The 19,207-nt window shown below is 32.5% G+C and overlaps 1 protein-coding gene across 4 annotated transcripts in view; it reads right to left on the bottom strand.

The window, feature by feature from the left end:
- The window catches only part of LOC126738818 (teneurin-a), a 1,182,227-nt gene that overhangs the window by 778,944 nt on the left and 384,076 nt on the right, over positions 1–19,207 (bottom strand). For all 4 annotated transcript variants that reach the window (XM_050444260.1, XM_050444261.1, XM_050444262.1 and 1 more), the window contains one exon: positions 10,629–10,719. In XM_050444260.1, the coding sequence (XP_050300217.1) occupies positions 10,629–10,719 (91 nt within the window). The remainder of the gene's footprint in view (positions 1–10,628; positions 10,720–19,207) is intronic.

Here is a 19,207-nt window from a genome sequence, read left to right as displayed (position 1 = left end):
CGGGCGACATGAGTCACGAGGCTTGGCCCCACATAGATATCTAATGGCCCTTTTCTGGAATACAGACACTGAATAAAAAAGTGAATTTGAGCATAAACCCCAAAAGCAAATTCCATATCGAAGGTGCGACTCGATCATCGCGAAGTATGCAGATCTGGCGATGGAGACATTAAGAATGTTGGCAATAACCCTTAGGGCGTAGCAGCCTAATGAGACTTTTCTACATACATTCACAATATGACCCTCAAATCTAAGGAACTTGTCTTTGGAAAGACCCAAAAACTTACTGAACGGTAGCATGGTGATGGCTTCCATTATTCAAACATGTATCATTTGTATTACATTTAAAATTAAGGATATTTGTTTTAGAAACATTAAGTGTCAAAAAATTTGCATCACACCAGTCTTTAATTTTTAACAAATCTGCACATATATTGGCCTCCATTTGAGAAACATCAGAGTCGTGGTGGTATCATCGGCAAACAATGTAAATTTGCCAGTTACCTGCAGTTGTGCTAGATCGTTCACATAAATGAGAAAAAGTAGAGGAGCAAGTACTGATCCTTGCGGAACACCCACATTTATATTAAGTTCCCTAGAGATATCACCATTAACTTTGACAGCCTGGACATGATTTGATAAGTAGGAACGAAACCACTCAAGGGCAGTTCCTCTGAAACCAAAGAGCTCCAGTTTCATTAGCAGCACTCTGTGACTCACGCAGTCAAATGCCTTGGACAAGTCACAGAATACTGCTGCTGCAACTTCACCGACATTCAGTCGGTTGTACAGGTGCTCTAGAAAGCTAAAGATGGCACCATTTGTGCTCACAGACTCACAAAAGCCAAACTGCTGAAGACACAATAGGCCAAACCTATTCAAAAATGAAACCATCCTCACCTTAACGAGCCGTTCCACTATCTTGGCTGAAGTAGGCAATAACGCTATAGGTCTAAAGCTAGGGACAGGTATAAAGGTATAATAGGTCTTAAGGACAGTGGCGATCGCCACCCTTGTAAAGAGGAATCATTATTGCCACAGATATAACTAGCTAACGCAATGCGTTATGCAATGCGTTAGCTAGTTATATCTGTGTTATTGACCTTTTTAAGCACTCTGGGAAAAATCCAGACATAAATGAAAAGTCAATTGACTTGGCCAAGACTTGCAAAGCAATAAGAGGTAAAGCAGAAAATATTCTAAGAGAAAACCCATCCCAACCTGATGAACTCTTATTCTTAATATTAACCATTAACTGAATAAGGTTTTTTTTTTCAAAGATTCCAATTTTAGGTCATTTGGCAGCATATTGTATAACGACAGAGCAAAAGCGGCTAAAGACATTCTTACAGTGGTAATATGAAAGTTGTGTTATTACCTTGCCTGATAACTATAAAATTCATAGTTATTTTATTTTTAAAAAATCCTGCAAATATGTAGGTAGAAAACTTAGCGCTATTTTATAAGTAGATAAAAGAACCAGTCGATATTCAAAACTTTGTTTTATATTTAGCCAATTTTAATTTCACTATGTTTATTTTTGGTTCACACTTACTACAATTTAAAATAGTTCGTATAGCTATGTTTTGTATTACTTAAAACTTATTTATATGTTTCATTTTCGAAATAGAGCAGTGATCCACAGTAGTCAAAATGTGACTTTAAGTTGTTAAAAATTAATTTCTTTTTATTCGGCAAGATAGCTTGTACCTGAAATGAGACAAAGCTCCAATTTTTTTGCCCAACTTACCAATGACTATAAATCATAATCATTTAAATATAGCTGACTATTTAATATAAATCAAAAGCAAATTGATTTATTTGGCAATGTATTAAGGTTGATGTGTGATTGATATATGAGGCACACAACAGTGTTCCAAGGGTCATTCCCTATGGAACCCCACAAACCATTTCACATTTCTAAGATCAAACGTATTAACACTTAAGCATTTGATATCTATTAGCTAAGTAAGAATCAAAAAGGATAAGACTGTTCCATTAATACTTAGTTGTTTTAATTATAATAAAAGCCTTTCTAGACATTTGAAGGCTCGTATAACTGCAATGGTCTGGCCATCATCCCTCATATGCTTCTAAATATGCAAAAGCAATTGTATCATAGATTTTTATTAATTATCTTATTTTAAGTACATAATTCTACTAACTCTTCATAAATAATTAATTTAACTATCTTTTTTATCGCTGGAAGCATATTTATATGGCTATAATGTTCTGGTTCCCTTAAGTTGTGGAAGTTTGGAATAAGTTTTACAATTAAGTGCTGCTCTAGACCTTTTGGCCTTTTACCAACTTTCGGAATACAGTTCATAAAATTCAACATTGGGTATCCTATAATGTGAAACATAATTCAAACTTGAAGAAGAAGTCCATTTTTAAAGTGAAGTTAATAGGTCAATGGGTGACTAAAAATATTTTGGTCATCCTCCACTAAATTTATTTAAATATTAATAATCCGACATGTTTCAGACATATAACATGTCCATCATCAGGGATAAAATTTTTTGTTCTCAGTTCTTGTTTGTCGTAATGATGTGATTTTTAAGTTTTTGTAGATCCAGGTTTGGTCCCATTCTCATGTATCTTAAAAATATGATATTTTTATTAATTTTTAGTCGTTTTAACCTTTTAACCTTATTGAGGCACTATCTATAAGATATATTGACGGAACCCCTTAATTGGTTATCCCTAATGATGGACATGTTATATGTCCAAAACATGTCAGATCAATAATTTTTAAATAAATTTAGTAGAGAATGACCGATGTATTGTTAATTACCCATTGATAATTCAAAATATTATCTGCTAGAAATATTAGGAGAACTTATTTGGTGTCATCGGCGAATCGAATGTTGTTAAGTTTATATTTTCTTTATTGGCTTTTATTTCACTATGAACTCCATCCAGCGCTCTCCTAAAGGTATCGTCAGAGTGGAGGTTAAATGAAAGAGGTGACAGTTGACATCCTTGGCTTACCACAGTTGTCAGTATTCTGTGCTAACTTTTCTCTTGAATAGCTTAATATACTTGGCCTACTGGCCAATCATTCTTTACTTGAGAAATATCTCTCTATGATACGTGATCTTAATTCCCAAGAATCAGGAAAAGTACTACTTTTTAAAAAACCCGTAAAAATATAAAAAAGGGAAGCAAAAAGTAAAATTATTTGAGAAATATTGGTCAAACAAGATTGTCCCTGGAATCTAAATATAATTTATGTTAAAAAGTTTATCATAAATTAATGACATGTCTATATTAAATTTATTAAATTAGTGGTACCTATCCTCAAACATAGGATTTCTACTCAAATAGATTTAACAGAAATAATCTGCTTAAATCTACGAAAATCCGATAAAATAAAAAAATTAAACATAATATAATAATAAATTAAGCAATAAATTTAATGACAACGAGAATTTGATGAATAATTTTTTTTATGAAAAAACTACTACTGAGGCCAATAGTATGAATTATGGCTATTTTGCTAAAAACATTTAGAGACTTCCCTACAGCCAAATTCTTTGATAAAAGTTAATAATAAAAGTTTTTGACACAGTATTGTTTTATCACACATTGTGTCGCAGATCAATAAAAACATTCCATTCAATGCCCAAATTAAAAATTGCCTATCCAAACTGTTAAAAAAGCACTAAAATAAACGCAAAATATTTCAGCAATTTAATTTTAATTTATCATAAACACAAAAATTTATCTTAGTATACCTTAATATCGTAGTATATCCCTAATTACCTTGCACGATTTCGATAACAGGACCTCTGGCATAAAAATTATTTTTATAAAACCTATTCCCTCTTATTTTAGCAGTGACACTGATTATCAGAAATAAAGGGCTTTCATTAGTCTCTGATTTTCATAGTATTATGTGTCATACCAATAGCTGGTAACTGTCTTTGACCATCAACATGTTGCCTTTGCATACCTATATTTGGTTACCAAATATAGGTATGCAACTGCATGGCTGCAACACCGCTGGATCAATTCCCTAAGCAAATATCTTTATTCCAATAAAAATACTTACAATATATCTGCCTTCAATAATACTATTTAGATATTTTGGACATGTGTCTACATATTAGACTCATCAATCATTTATATTGAAGCTCCCGTTTATATTAAATTAAAATTAAATATTAATATAAAGTACTAATAAATGAAACACAAATGACAATATTAGTCTTACGTAAATTAATGGGACTTTTAGTAGTGTTTGTATTGTATTTATTGATTTAAAAAGATACAATTGCTTCTTTATATTATATTTTTTGATTGGCATGTTGAATACTTTCATATTTATTTAAGCCTTAAATTATCTATACTGGAAAATCTCGAAAAATTTAAACTTTCATAGAAGGCTTTCAAAAAAATTTCTTGACAATAATTGCATCTCAAACTCTCTTATATAGAGTAATGACGGCTAAGAGTACGCAGTTTTTCATTAATCATTTATTTTAAGCAAAACCCAAGAACATATTATTAAAACAACATTTTCTTATATCTTCGCAGCCAATATCTAATGATTCCTTAGGAGAAATTAAAATAATAATGAATCACATGCGAAAGTAAAACAAATAATTTGCTCTCTTGTAAATGCATACTCTTAAAACACTTGTTAAAAAGTACGCATTCATGCAATCTGAGAGTGCAAATATAGTTTATTCGCAGAATTAAAAAATTATACTAAGCATGCAATATTAAGAGAAAAAACCGCTTATTTTACCCAACTTTATTTAAATAAAAAAGAACTTTGGCAAGTAGCTAAGAAATTAAAATTAACTAAGGAAAATATTATTAATTATATGGAAACTAATTTTAAAAACCCTTCTGAAATGAATGAACCTTTTTTTTTAACACACATATCGGGGCCACGACATGTGATGAGAAAATAAATTTCTATCTTTCTAATAAACACGAAAATACAGGTCGAAGTTTTGATTTCCAGATGTGTGGAAGAAAAGCATAGTTAAGCCGATTCCAAAAACTGCAGAACTAGCCAGTCTTAACGATTTTAGACCTATAAGTATACTACCGGCCAAATTAGAAGTTATTGAAAAATGTATCTCCAAACAAATTAGTGACTTCTCAGAAAAATTTAAAATAATCCCAAGCTGTCAGTCGGCCTTTAAAACGCAGTTTAGTACGTCATCGTGTTTGGTCAAAGTCGTTAACAACATTAAACATAACAACATTAACACTCCACTTAATGCTAGACTTTAGTAAAGCATTTGACATCTTGAATCACAAAACGCTGCTTGCGAGACTGCAATAGCTACTTTAATTTTTTCTCAACCCGTAATAAACTTTTTTCAAATTTCTTGCTTAATAGAGGGTCTTATGTAACAAGTGAATCTGGGGTAAACAAATTAAAGTACGAACCAATAACAAAAGGCGATGTACAAGGACCAATTCTATCTCCTCTTTTAGTTTAGATTTATGAAGCAGACATGCATAGTTGTCTTTATTATAGCACACTACAACAATATGCAGACGATTCGCAACTCTATATGTTAATGAACCGTATAGATCTAGCAGAATATAACTTTAAAATAAATCAAGATTCAAATAGAATATTTAATTATGTCAACGATCATAGTCTTAACATCAATGCAACGAAATCCCAGGCAATTCTTATAAGCTCAAGTAAAGAAACAAGGGAGCACCTGCAAAATTTGATTTATCTTAAATAATGAACCCTGAGCATAATTGAGGGGGTCAGAAGCCAAGGGGTCCAAGTACCAAAACGTAAATATTGAGAAATTTCAATTTTAAATATTTTTACTTATTAAAAAATCTTGAACCCTAAAATGCATGAGTTATGTATTGCAATTTTTTTGTTTTGCTTATACTTATAATTTAGGATAGATTTTGAAAATGTTTGGGCTTTATTTTATTCACAGGGCCGTACTATGGTACACGGGTGTTGTAACAATTTTGAAAAAATGCCACATAATCATTTATTTTTGTAGATAGGTAACTCGATAGGTAATAAAAATTCTCAAATAATAGAATAGACTTTAATAAAAAATAGTTACAGAAGGTTTTGTATTAATAATAATCATCATCCGATTTAACCATGTCACCGAGAGTATAATCTTCAACGTTTCGCCCGTTTGTTTGATTGCCTGCATTCAACGTCTGTCCTGGATTCAACGACTTATAGAAATCATGGTGTATTGGTGATACATATGGTAGAAGCTGCATCAAGTTATTGAATTTTGCTAATTTTATTTTTGAAGGACTATCATATAGAGCAGGTAGAAGAATTTTTGAAGGTCTACCACGCAAGGCAGTTTTTTTAGAAAGATCCATTTCTTGAAAAGGAAAATCACTATTATAAACTTCTTTATAAAAAAGTTTCATTGAATACTTTTTTTTGAAATGTAGCCATTGCATTTTACTTATTCCTGTAAGATTTGATTTCATGATGTTGTCCATGGGAGATATAGATTTAAAATCCTCAGGCTGCATTTTTACTACAATAAATTTTCTACTGACTCCTGCTATAAAATTAACCCAATTGTCGGGAGTAAAAACGTGAGTTAGCCGTCTCTTTGCTTTTTCAATAATGGCAAAATCTTGATCGCATTCCATAAAGGAATGTCCTGAAACCAAAAAACGGTGGTCAACACTTTCGTTATGTGTGAATTGCACAATATATATCCAAAATTATATTATGTTCTTGTTCTTGTTTTGACCACCACAGTTATCACTGAATGCATCGATGTGGGTCACTGGTTTTGGTAAACTTTCAATATACTTCAGCAAACATGTCATGACTTCTTGGGAACCTTTCGACCATTCACCTTCATGCCACATGTACATATTACCAATTCCGGATAATAAATCGTGGATTCCTAGATTGTACGTCCATAGCTGGTGCAACTAATATACTTTGCTGCATGTCAAATGCGGAGTGGGTAAGGTTTTTTGTAGATCAAAACAAATAGCACGTTTTTCTGGACACTGTCTTGCTGTCCTTGGCGGCGTTTTTTAAATTTTTGGCTGCTTCAGCTTGACGTAGATGACGATCATATTCTCTGGCAATGCGGGAGCCCTCTTCAGATTCTGGATCATAAGAATTTTTCTGAGTAATGAACGTGTCACACTTTGAACATGTGTCTGAATATGGTCGGTGAAAAGCTAAGTTAAAATGGGTATTAAAAATGTCGCGGTATTTGCTCAGCTTTAATGGTCGGGCTTCTTTTTCGTGACAAAATTCTTTGTATAGCTTACACATTTTTGTTAGATTTAATTCGGGAGACAAATACTTGCGATTCGGATTGTCTTTTCTAGTATAACGACAAATTTTGGGAATGAGTTTATATGCTGTTTTGCTAAGTTTAAAGACTCATCGTCTATTTTATTGCTAGGGACATGTCTTCCCTTTTGATCCGTTTGGATGACTCCAGACTCCTTCTTTTTCTTTGTGACGTTATAAAACCGTTTGCGGCTAATATCTAGACTTCTCAGAATAAAGTCTTTGCATACACGTTTATTTTGAAGTTTTATCACAGTGCTAATACTCTTTTGTCTGGTGATTTTTAGACGGTGCATTTTTTGAGCATTATTTTGTATGCATGATGCAATAAAGGTGCTCTGTAGATCCCATCCATTAGTTTTGTTTCCAAGATTCCAATAATCAGTAAAAATTGTGTTTCTAACTTCCTCCGTAAAATTTTCTGTACACTTGTATCTGCATGTATGGTCATAAGTCTTAATAGATTTTGTATGATGCAGTTCACCCTTGCGACCAACGTATTCCTGACCACTGTTTCTTAGAATTTTTGAACAATTTCTTTTCCATGTCGCAGTTTTACGAACCCTTTTTCTGGACTTCATATTCCCAGCTTCATTCAAGTTTTGCACTTCAGCATCATCGCCACCACTGCTACTTGGAACATAGTCTCCATCTATATCAGAGTTGTCGGAGAATGGCTCTGAAAAAGAGTCATTTTATTAAAATCTGTTGTAGGTATTTAAATAATAATGAAAATGCAATTATTATGATTATGTTCTTAGTTCCATATGAATTTGTGACGCTATAATGAAAAGAAAACTCGATTTGTATTATCATAACCGTAAAAAATTAATATCATAAAATATATATCTTAATTTTTATTTTAAATAGAAATTTTTTTTGCTATAATAACTTCTTACCTCTTTTATCGTCTGATGTAAGCACTTTGAAATTAAAAATGCACTTCGATCACTATTTTTCACGATTTTAGTACAACTGACACTGACAAAATCGTTAGTAATCAACAGAATGTAAGTTTCCTTGCCTGCAAATGGATCCAACTATACTTGGCCCCGTTTAGCTCTAAACAACTGTTAAGATGTGGTAAGTAGTATATTTTCTTATTGATACATGGAGCCATTAAGACTTGTTTTATGCTTGGATCTCTTTGCCACCAAGTAAATGTATATATTAAGTTTTGATTTCTGCACTTAACTCGATATTAAAAAAAAACTCGACTTGGATTTCTTGGTTTCTGACCCCTTCAATTATCGACAAAATAACAAAGTTTATAACGTACATCAACAATAAATTAAAAACAGTTTACTATTGCTTAAAAATATATATCATCTAAAAAACTGCTTACTTTCAAAAATAAAATACTTTCTTTGTGATACCCTAATTTTATCATTATTTAATTACGGGGATGTGGTATACTATAACAAGTTTATACAAAGTGTTACAAAATTTGGTGCACATATTTTTAGAGCGTATTACTGGAGTTAAAATAAGACTTTGTTTCCTATAAACATATGTTCTAAAAGCCTTTCTCTCAAAGATACAGCCCGCACAAATTAATTGATGAAAATCAATTATCTGGAACCCTGCGTACAGTTATGTGTCCAATCTCCTCAAAATTTGCAAGTCCCTGTTTTTTGGGTACCCTTTTTACTTTCCCAACAATGGTGTAAATCCAATTTTAGAGGACAATTCGGAATAGCTTACCCTTCTGATAGCCCCTATCTTATGTTTTCGATAATAAAATTAAAAATCTACCAACACCATCTAGTTAGCTATCAAAAAATCTAAAATTTTGGTTTCTTGCATTTATTTGACACAATTAACCGTTTTTGAGAAAATCGCTGATAAACAAAAGAGGAGCATGAAACTATCAAATTAGAAAAACTGAAGTAGGACGTGATTCCTTTAAATTTTTTTCTGAATCAAATTAATTGTATCGAAAAAATGCAAGAAACGATAATTTTAGATTTTTTATGGCTATCTGGACGGTGTTCTAGATTTTCAAAATTCTTATCGGAAACCTAAGATATGATCCATCATAAGGGTAAGCCCTCCCCTGAATCTGAACTTACACCATTTTTGAGACGTAAAATGTCAAGAGTGGTCAAAAAACACACAAAAACAACTTGCACATTTTTAAAAGATTTAATGTATAACTGTAGATAGTATTCCAATTAATCGATTTTCTTTAAGCAAATTGTGCGAGCGGTAGTTCTTAAGGAAAGTATTTTCGGAAACATGTCTATAGGAAAAAAGTCTTATTTTGACTCCAATAATACACTCTTAAAATATTTACCCCAAATTTTTTAACACCCTGTATTAAAAAAAAAAAAATTACAAAACACATGCATAAGACTTTCTTTAAAAGGGATGCTTAAAACTAAGACTCCTGCAGACTCAACTATAAGCCCGTAACTAATATGTACATACATTTTTGTTTTATATTTGTCTTTGGTTTTTCCGCTCTTTGTTTTTCTTCTACCAATATAGGTGCATGCATTCGCCTTTTGATTTAAAATACATATAAGTAATTATTATTAAATATTTTCTGGATCTTCCATTCAGTCTTTTACCATTCATTGTTTCTAACCTCTAGTCCATAATTAATTATTATAGGAAAATTACTTATATTAACTTTTAGCGCACACTGGTGCAAGTCTGTTGTTGGTATTTCTGTAATAATTTATTTAGTTTGATGATATTTTTTTGTTGTTTTTTTTTTTAGTTTTCTTATTAGTTAACTTTAGGTTGACTAATAAAAAAACTTTTGTTGGATTTATCCTACTTTCGATTTCTTTTGTCAGTAACTAAAGGTAAACGGTTGCTGAAAATCGCGGAACAGACCTTTTTGCCAAGAAACCATATAATTTAAAATATTAAGTATATTTTCTTTATTTTGTTTCTAGCAATATATTGATTCTTTATGGCAAATAAATTACTTTTACTTACTTTGAATTGAAGAGTACCTGGCCTAAGAATATTTTCTAAGAATTTTTAAGCCAGTAAAACTAAAATAAGAAGATAGTTTTCCTGAACTTTTGTTTCTTAATTTGTCATCTTAAATAGCATCACTTTTCTTGCGCTTTTGGAACACTTAGGATAAAATAACTATATGCCGAAATGTCAGCAATAGAAGACTTGATTTTGTTCAATGCATCATCACTCTAATCAAAAAAAATATTGTACCTGATTAACCTTTCGGACACCAACGGCAATTTATACAGAAAAAAAACATTATTAATATACGTTGGTATGAATTAAATTACTAACAATAATTTTTCTTGCTTATTTACCCTGAGCTGACGTGCAAAGCTTCAACTTCTCTTACACTTACCTGTGTTGGTTATTTGCATTCGCAGGTTGAGGAGCCATCGGTGATCTGACAGGAAACACAGACGCCCTGGGGCTTCCGCCAAGTACATAGTCTGCAACAATAATAAATGGACTTGAAATTTATGTCTGCGTAAACAAAATATTTATGCATATATCACATTTTCGAATAATCAAGATTTCAAATACCTTCCAGACAATTAATTGCTATTCTTATCTCTTGGCTGTTTCCAGACCTAGACTACATATTTTCTACGTTAGCATACGAACTGCTCGATTTGGCTTCCTTAGAACTAATTACAATAAAATGAGCTCTAGGACACTCGGCTCCTACAAAGGGTGCTTAAGCAAAAGTAATTCTGGCAACTTAGCAAAAATTACTTGCCAGTTAGTATGTAAATTTTATTTGAAGAATTTTAATATGCCTTTAATAAGTTTTCATAATCGATAATTTAGTTTTTATAAAATTTCATATGTTTCGACTATTTTACTTTAAATACCTAGAAAATTATGATGTGTGTTTAAAAATTTAAAATATCTGGGACATGAGGTGCCTTAAATGATCGTAATTATTTAATAGGTTTATAATTATTAGTGTTAAATCATATACGAATGTTCTCGTTGAGCTCTGAGAAGCTGTAAAAATACAGGGTCAGATAAGTAATGGCAAAGTTGCGAAATAATAATTAATATATAACAATTTTTTGTTTAATAATTTTTTGATCATAGAAGTCTTAGGCAGTTTCCAAAATAATTATAGGATATTATTACAACTTTTAAAACAATCTTAATAACAATAGAAACTCATATAATTTTAATTCTAGTTAAAAACTGATGAGTTTAAGTCGAACCGTTTTCAAGAAATTGAGTAGTTATAGGCTTTACTAAAATTTAAATATTTTGGATACATATATAACTTTAAATAATTATAGTCTCATATAAAAGTTAACATGTTTCTTTGCCAAAAAAAGATGTTTTGAAGATTCATTGATTCATTCTAATTTAACAAAACTATCAGAGTGTAGTTTGATTATCTCTCTGATTTTCGACATAATCAAATTCATTACAGGCTCAGTGCTTAGTGGCAAGCGTCAACCTCTTTAGCTAGAGAAGCAACTGCCTAATTATCCTTGCTCTGGTTGTGTCCCTTAATACAGGCAACTACTCGGTTTTTAAAGGAAATAAATAATTACTATCAACTATAGTTTCAACTACCTATTTCTGTTCATAATAAAAACGTTTTTCGTTCTTTCTTATCTAGCATCCATTCTTGTCCTCATTCTTTTAATGCTTGTTCATACTTAATTATTTCACATTTCCTTTTTTCTCCTTCACATTTCCTTTTTCTTTTGTGCCTTATCTAATCTCATCTCGATCTGCAATGGTCCACCATTTTAATATCCACTTATCCCTTATTGATCTCACAGATGAGTTTTTTGCAATTCCAATGACTTTAACGTATAATCGCATAGCCATTGGGTGCCTCTAGAGAAGGTTAAAAATCGAGATCTGCTCTTTTTCTTCCACTCTCTTGTATTATTAACACACTTTCTTTCATTATTTTTCATAACATTACATGAATCCTATTTTCCGTGGCACTAAAAAGCAACACAGGTATTCCTATTATTTATATTTAAGTTAATAACTACAATGATAAACATAAATTGAATTTAATACAAGGAATACAATTTTAATTATACAGCAAGCTGAGACCACCATTGAAACGACCCCTTGAATGAATCAACCGATTGTGAAATTTTCGTTATATCAACCCTTCATTTATCCCACTCAGATTTTATCAGGTTTCATCTTGCCCATGCAACAACGAAGCCCCATCAATGTCAGTTAGGGATAGAAGGAAATAATCACGCTTGGGAATTCGACTTACGTTTATATTCTAATGACGTCTCAGTTAGGGAATATGGGATAAAGCAGTGAGATGAAAAAAATCAATATTATTTTATAAAAATATTTCAGTGTTTTATTTAATACAAATAAAATTTCAAAGAGAGTGGTTTAAACATCCTGGTATGAATATAAGTCTCGCCCGAGCGAATATAAATCAAAGCGATGAAAACTATTGCCCGTGGAAATCGCCAAATTCCAGAAAGATTTCATTGCTGTATCCCTCGGTTAGGTTTTAGTTATAAATGTTCAAACTGAACCCATAAACTAAACACGTGATAGCTATACATAAAGGGTTTTCGATCCAATGATTTTGGTTTCAAACTCCAGATATGGCTATTTATGCGCTGCTGTTTTACGTTATTCGTTCGGGGCTGCTATCCTAATCGCCGTGAAAAGAAGCTTTAATGGCTATATTTTATGGTGTTTATGTTCTTTTGGTATTTTTAAAAGAATGATTAAATTTTAAAATATAAATATTAAGATATTAAGGAAGAAGTCCATTTTGAAGTGGAGTCAATATAATATTGAAAAGTTAGTCGAAGAAGTCTTTTCTCCACAAATAAAATGCTAATCCTCTAATTTCAGGACTGATGCATTACGGTAAGTGTTCTTGCCATCATCACACTTGAGTTACTTAACACATACACAAATTCTAAACATTAACAAACAATACTTGAAGTATTGTTTGTTAATACGTACTAACTTTTCAATATAAATATTAAGAATTAATTTAGAAAAAAATATTTCACTTATTTTTTTTTAATTTAATCCATTCCTTCTTTGTTTAGAAAAAAAAATTAATCGAAATGGAACGAGAATAAAATTTACATTTATTTTAAAACTGTAAAGATACAGGTTGCGGCATAATTGTCTCCCTGTTTTTAAGGCTTAATAAAAGAAATGTTATTTGAATTACAAAAAATTTATTTATTTATTTTAAAAGTACAACTAAAACATTTTTGTCTTATGTAGTTTCAAAGAGAATATCTGGCAAGTGCCGTCCACCATTATCGAAGCACTGGTGCAAGCGACTTCTGAAGTTTCGCATAACTCTTGCAAGCATTTCTTGAGGTATTCTGCGAATTTCCAGGCGGATTGCATCCTTTAGTTGTCTAATAGTCGTTGGACGATGTTTGAAGACTTTAGCTTTTAGGTAACCCCACAGAAAGAAGTCGCAGGGCGTTAGGTCGGGCGAGCGTGCAGGCCAAGAAATATCGCCTCTGAGGGAGAGCAAACGTCCGGAGAACATTTCTATCAATACTTGCATTGAAGCTCGAGATGTGTGAGCTGCTGCTCCATGTTGCTGAAACCAGGCATCTTGCACATTGAGTCCTGCAAAGGCTGGGGCGAAAAAATTGTGAATCATCGCTATATAGCGTTCCGAATTGACAATAACAGCGTGATTTTCTTTTTCAAAAAAGTAAGGGCCGATTATCCCCATTTCAGACACGGCGCACCAAACTGTCACTTTCTCACTATGTAGAGGCTTCTCGTGTATCTCTCTCGGATACCGAAAGTTTTGCTTGTTTACCCAGCCAGACAAGTAAAAATGTGCCTCGTCACTAAAAAAAACTGCGCCCTGAGGTAAATTTTGAAGCATAATTTCACATGCAGCACGTCGATTGTTCCAATCACATTCTGATAATTTCTGTGCCAAAATCATCTTGTATGAATGACAACGAAGATCCTTGTGAAGAATTCCTCGCATAGTGCGGTCAGATAAACAAAGGGCAGCTGCGTATCTCCGTGCAGAACGTCTAGGTGACCGTAAAAATGAGCGTCTCACAGTCTCGATGTTTTCGGGTGTTCGAGCTGTCCGTGGCCGTCCACCTCCTTTTTTAATAACAGATCCAGTTTCTCTGAAATTTTTGACACACAACACAATTGATTTTCGGTCCGAGACTCCTTCATTTCGCGCAATTTGGAACCTTATTCGGAACGCTCGTTGCGCAGCAATAACTGACCGATTTTCGCGGAGGTACACTTCCACGGCGAATACGCGCTGTGCGTTGGTTCAAACTAAAACATGTTTAAACAAAACTGTTTCCCATACGGCTCTTAGTGGCGGTACCCCCACTATTCTGGGACGCCGCATGGCATTACGAGGGAAGGTTAAAAATAGGGAGACAGTTATGCCGCACCCTGTATTATTAATAGAAATAAATTTTCAAGGAAAATTTACCACATTTTTGGATGTCTTGTAAGATTGGTCACAAATACCATGGAACTTGCTAAATAAAACTAAAAAAAAAAAATATTTTAATTATTAGCTAGCAATGCGCATGATATTAATACACATGCTTAAAATCTAGAGATAGTTAAACATTTAATTACGAATTTTTTGCTAACTATTTATTTCTTACCCTTAAACTATGCTGAGCAGTAGTAATATGGTTCTAGCATTACTTATTGATATAAATATAAGACCTTAATTCATCTGCAAATATTTTACTTCAAATTCTACCAAAAAAGCCATTTTTTAAAGATACCTAAAATACGCAATTCGATAATGTACAATATTATTTTTCTTTGCCAAGTTTACTACTGCAAAGAGGTCTTTTACATTCTTTAATTTGTCTAGATGTGATTTAGCAGATAATAAGATGCTAAGGTCTGTGGGCACGCTTGAGACTGGAATACGTCAAATTGATGTAGCCAATACTATACGCACCACTTAGAGACTTATCTCTTGCCCCTAGATCCGTTATCGGGAGACTGGAACTACACGCGAAGAGCATTTGGATTAAGAAATGACTACTGCTCACATATGCTTAATTTAAAGCTCAAAGAAATGACACAATAACAGCACTACAATTAGCAAGTCATCTGCGCGGAGCTCATATTATGATTGTTTTAAGACATACCATCTACAGAAGGTCGAAAGAAGGTAATCTAGTGAGCCGAATGCCTTGGAGATGATAACCTTTAAGTCGAGGGAATCACGCCAATCGATTAGCTTAGCAAAATCAATGGCAAAATGTTTTATTTACTGCTGAATCTTGATTTGAATTGTATCCAGATTTTCGAAGAGGATGTATATGGATGACATCTTTTTTTAATGCATGATAATGCCACTCCACACACAGCTAGAATCACATGAAATTTTTTCTGGCCGAATAGAAAATTCGTGTTTTAGACTGGCCAACTTAATCACCTGATTTTAATTATAAAGAGCATATGTATGCCTGAAATATGCTTCAGCGAAGAGTTCTTTAAAGCCAGAATCAGTTTCAAAACGAAGGTGTTTCAAGCTCTTTAACATTGTTGGATAGAAATTTTCCTCGAAGATCTGGATAACTTAATCCTTAGTATGGACAGCCATTGTAGAGTTACAGTCAATGCCCGAGGTCACATTCTATAATAATTTCTTTTCTTTTCAATTTTTTTGAAAAATTCTGATTACAAATGTTTTGTTGTTTTGCATATATTGAAAGTAAATTTAAATTTTTCTCAGAAAAATCATTATTTTGATATCAAGTTTTAATTAATTCATTATTGGGGTAACTTCACTTATTTATGGCGGCAAGGGACTTTTAGGCCTACCTGGCGGACACTGCTCCAACTTCACTTATATATGGTTACAAAAAATATTTAGTTTAAAAATTTGAACATAATTGTTATTAAAATAATTTAATATTCCTAGATTTTCAATATGTATGTATATCCATAAAAATATCATGAAATTAATATCTTACGTTAATCGTCACTTTACGAAACCTAAATAGAGCCGATTGAGCTACAAGGCAAGGCTCTAGGGGAGGGGGCACAAGTCGACTTGTGTTGACTAATGAACTCGCAGATACAATCATAAGAAGACTAGGAAGCTACTGAGAAGATAGTAAATGGGAATAAGCACATTTGAGTTCAATCTACGTTAAACAAAATCTTCCTGCACTGATCATATCATTGCAGCAATGATGCAACAATTACCAAAAACAAATAAATAATCAAGTAAATAAGACAAGGGCTTATGGTTATACTGCGGTTATATTATATGTTATGTTAGTTATACTATGGTTAGTGAGATGGCATTAAAAGTTTCAGTGGCATTAAACTGACATCATTAGTTTAGAGGGTTTTAATGAATTTTCCTCTGCGTTAAGACTAATATGCTTAAAGGGACAAGATTACAAAGAATAGTCTCCAGGATAAAAAAGGCTCTGAAAAAAAAAAGTGATGTCGGCTGCCATTTTAGAAACTCTCCTTTAAATCTGCAACAAAAGCCGCAAGGGGGCTTAGAGCGAATGGGGAAGTTTATGGTAGGTAAATCGGTTGAACATGTACAAAAGCATCAAATAAGTTTATAAGCAGCAACTTACCTAATGAAAACATCAAAGCTCGGTTAGTACATGGAGAATCCCAGAGAGAGATCCTGTCTCTCCTTCTGTGCAACATGATGATAAATTTAGCATGGGCTACTCTTACAACTGAAGGAAGCTAAGGACAGCACGACATTAAGTGGCATGCTTCATACCATTGCGAATCAATTTGAATGTAAGCTTCAATATATCAATGCAATTTTAATGTTCCAATATAAGGGTGTCAATTTAATATCGCGTTGCTAGATTGCGGCTAAACCTTGGAACGGAAAAAATCTTTAATAGGGAGAATGTTAAAAATTATGTTACAGGGTCTCCCAAAAAAGGGTGGTACTAAAATATGCGACGGTAAAAGTAGCTTTGGTTAATCTTCGTCTTTCTGGGCAAATATAATGTGCATTTGATTTTTAATAAAGTGTAAGAATAGTAAGCTATAAGTGCTCATCTGATCAACACCAAGGAGAAAACTGTGAATATGAAAAAATCAATGTATGTTCCTTTTTCAATTACTGAAGCAAACAAGTCAGAGTTTCATGAAATAGTTTTTAATGAAGGTGGAGAAATTTTAAAACAAACAATTTTAATAAAATATTTGGAGGTAATAATCGACTCACATCTTAAATGGAATCTTCATGTGCAATATATAATAAAAAAAATGCGATATTTAATTTATAAATTTTACATCTTGAACGAGATATTAAATAAAAAACTCTTGATAATGGTTTATAAAACTCTGGTTGAGTTCATCTTAAGATATGGTATCTTGGTACGGGGAGGAATGTGTACAAGTAACCTTCAGCCACTTAAATTAGTTCAAAATTATATAGTTAAAATACTCTTAAAGAAACCTAGACTATATTCGGCTTCCCTACTCTACTCACCAGAGATTTGTGCTATAATTCCAAAAATAAAAACTAATATTGTAAGACATAACTACCAGACCAGAATGTTAACGAGCCAAATGCTGAACATAATGATTTAAATAAATTAGATATGATTTAAAAATTACTAAAATGTGACGAAAATAGTAGACGTATAAATAACTTTTTTATCTGTTTGTAAATTTGCAAAACAAGACTAAGCATTGAAAATATTTTATGTCTTCCCAATTAGAGAAGTTTTTAGCTATTTAACTTTGACGAAAATACGTTTTTAAGGGCATATTTAAAAGCTTTCTTTAGAGAAATAACTCTTATCGTCAACTAAACTGTTTTCACTCTACTTGAACGTTAAAACTAAAATTACTTAAATTTTAACATACATAAGTGGCTCGACCGGAGGAATTTTACAAAACTCAGACATATTTTACGGGATTAAAGCGAAATATTTTATATTTAAGGTAAAAAGTTTGTTGTCGACTTCGATTTAGTCTGTGGCTCAGGAAGCCACCGGCTTTATCTACCCTACGTAATATTTCACGTATGACTGACTTTTGGGGAGGAAGGACCGCTTATAATGCGGGCCTAAATCAGTGTCGCCCAGCAACCGGTGCAAATCGCAATTAGCAATTACAGCAGTTCTCTCTATCGGTGTTGTTTAGTGTTTTATTTATGTCTCTTTCGCCCAATCGGTTATTACATATTCCTGTCAGAATTTAGCTTATTAATTTTTGTGCGGCCTGTTTTTAAGTAGTTTAATTAAGTTTAAAAAGGAACTTTAGATAATAAACACGCATTTAAAATTAACCTTCGTTGTGACAAATCTCCCATCTGTTAACGTTTTGCTTAAAAACCTCATAAGCAATCTCAATATGCACTATACTTATTATCACCTACCGCTAAGATGTACAAATGCAGCCTCAAAAGTCACTTAAATAACGTACAATCCTTGAACAAACAGTCAAAATTAAATCGCAAATAGATAGTACATTTAAATCCTAGAATATCAAACGAACTTCCTAAAGGTAGAGAACTGTGGTCCGGCCAAGTCAGTCAAATGGATTCATTAATAAAGTTTAGAGTGCTTAGTAGTAGTAGTAGTAGTAAGGGTGGGGGAGCTAGACCTCAGCAAGTAGGCCTAAACTCTAAATGGAGAAAAAGTGTAGCAGGTTTAGGACCTCACAAAAAACTGATCTTTTTTTTATGCAGTTATCCTAAATTTGTACAGCAAAAGGATAATAGTAAAATCAAGATAGCTATGCCTATTTGAAAAAGATATACACATCGCTGATTGTATCTGCCAATAACCTACGGAATATTCTTTACGATTTCGAGAACATTCTATCATAAATTTACTTATGTAGTAAGACACTTACTATGTAATATATCCTTATAATTATAGCCTAATGTGATGTTTAAAAATATATGGCAGTTATATTGGACACTAAAAGTTTGGAGTTTTTACAATTTACCATGTC

The sequence above is a fragment of the Anthonomus grandis genome, chromosome 7 (assembly GCF_022605725.1).
Source record: "Anthonomus grandis grandis chromosome 7, icAntGran1.3, whole genome shotgun sequence".
Taxonomy (NCBI): domain Eukaryota; kingdom Metazoa; phylum Arthropoda; class Insecta; order Coleoptera; family Curculionidae; genus Anthonomus; species Anthonomus grandis.
The sequence above is the reverse complement of the archived record's forward strand: the minus strand, read 5'-3'. Positions and strand labels throughout refer to the sequence as shown.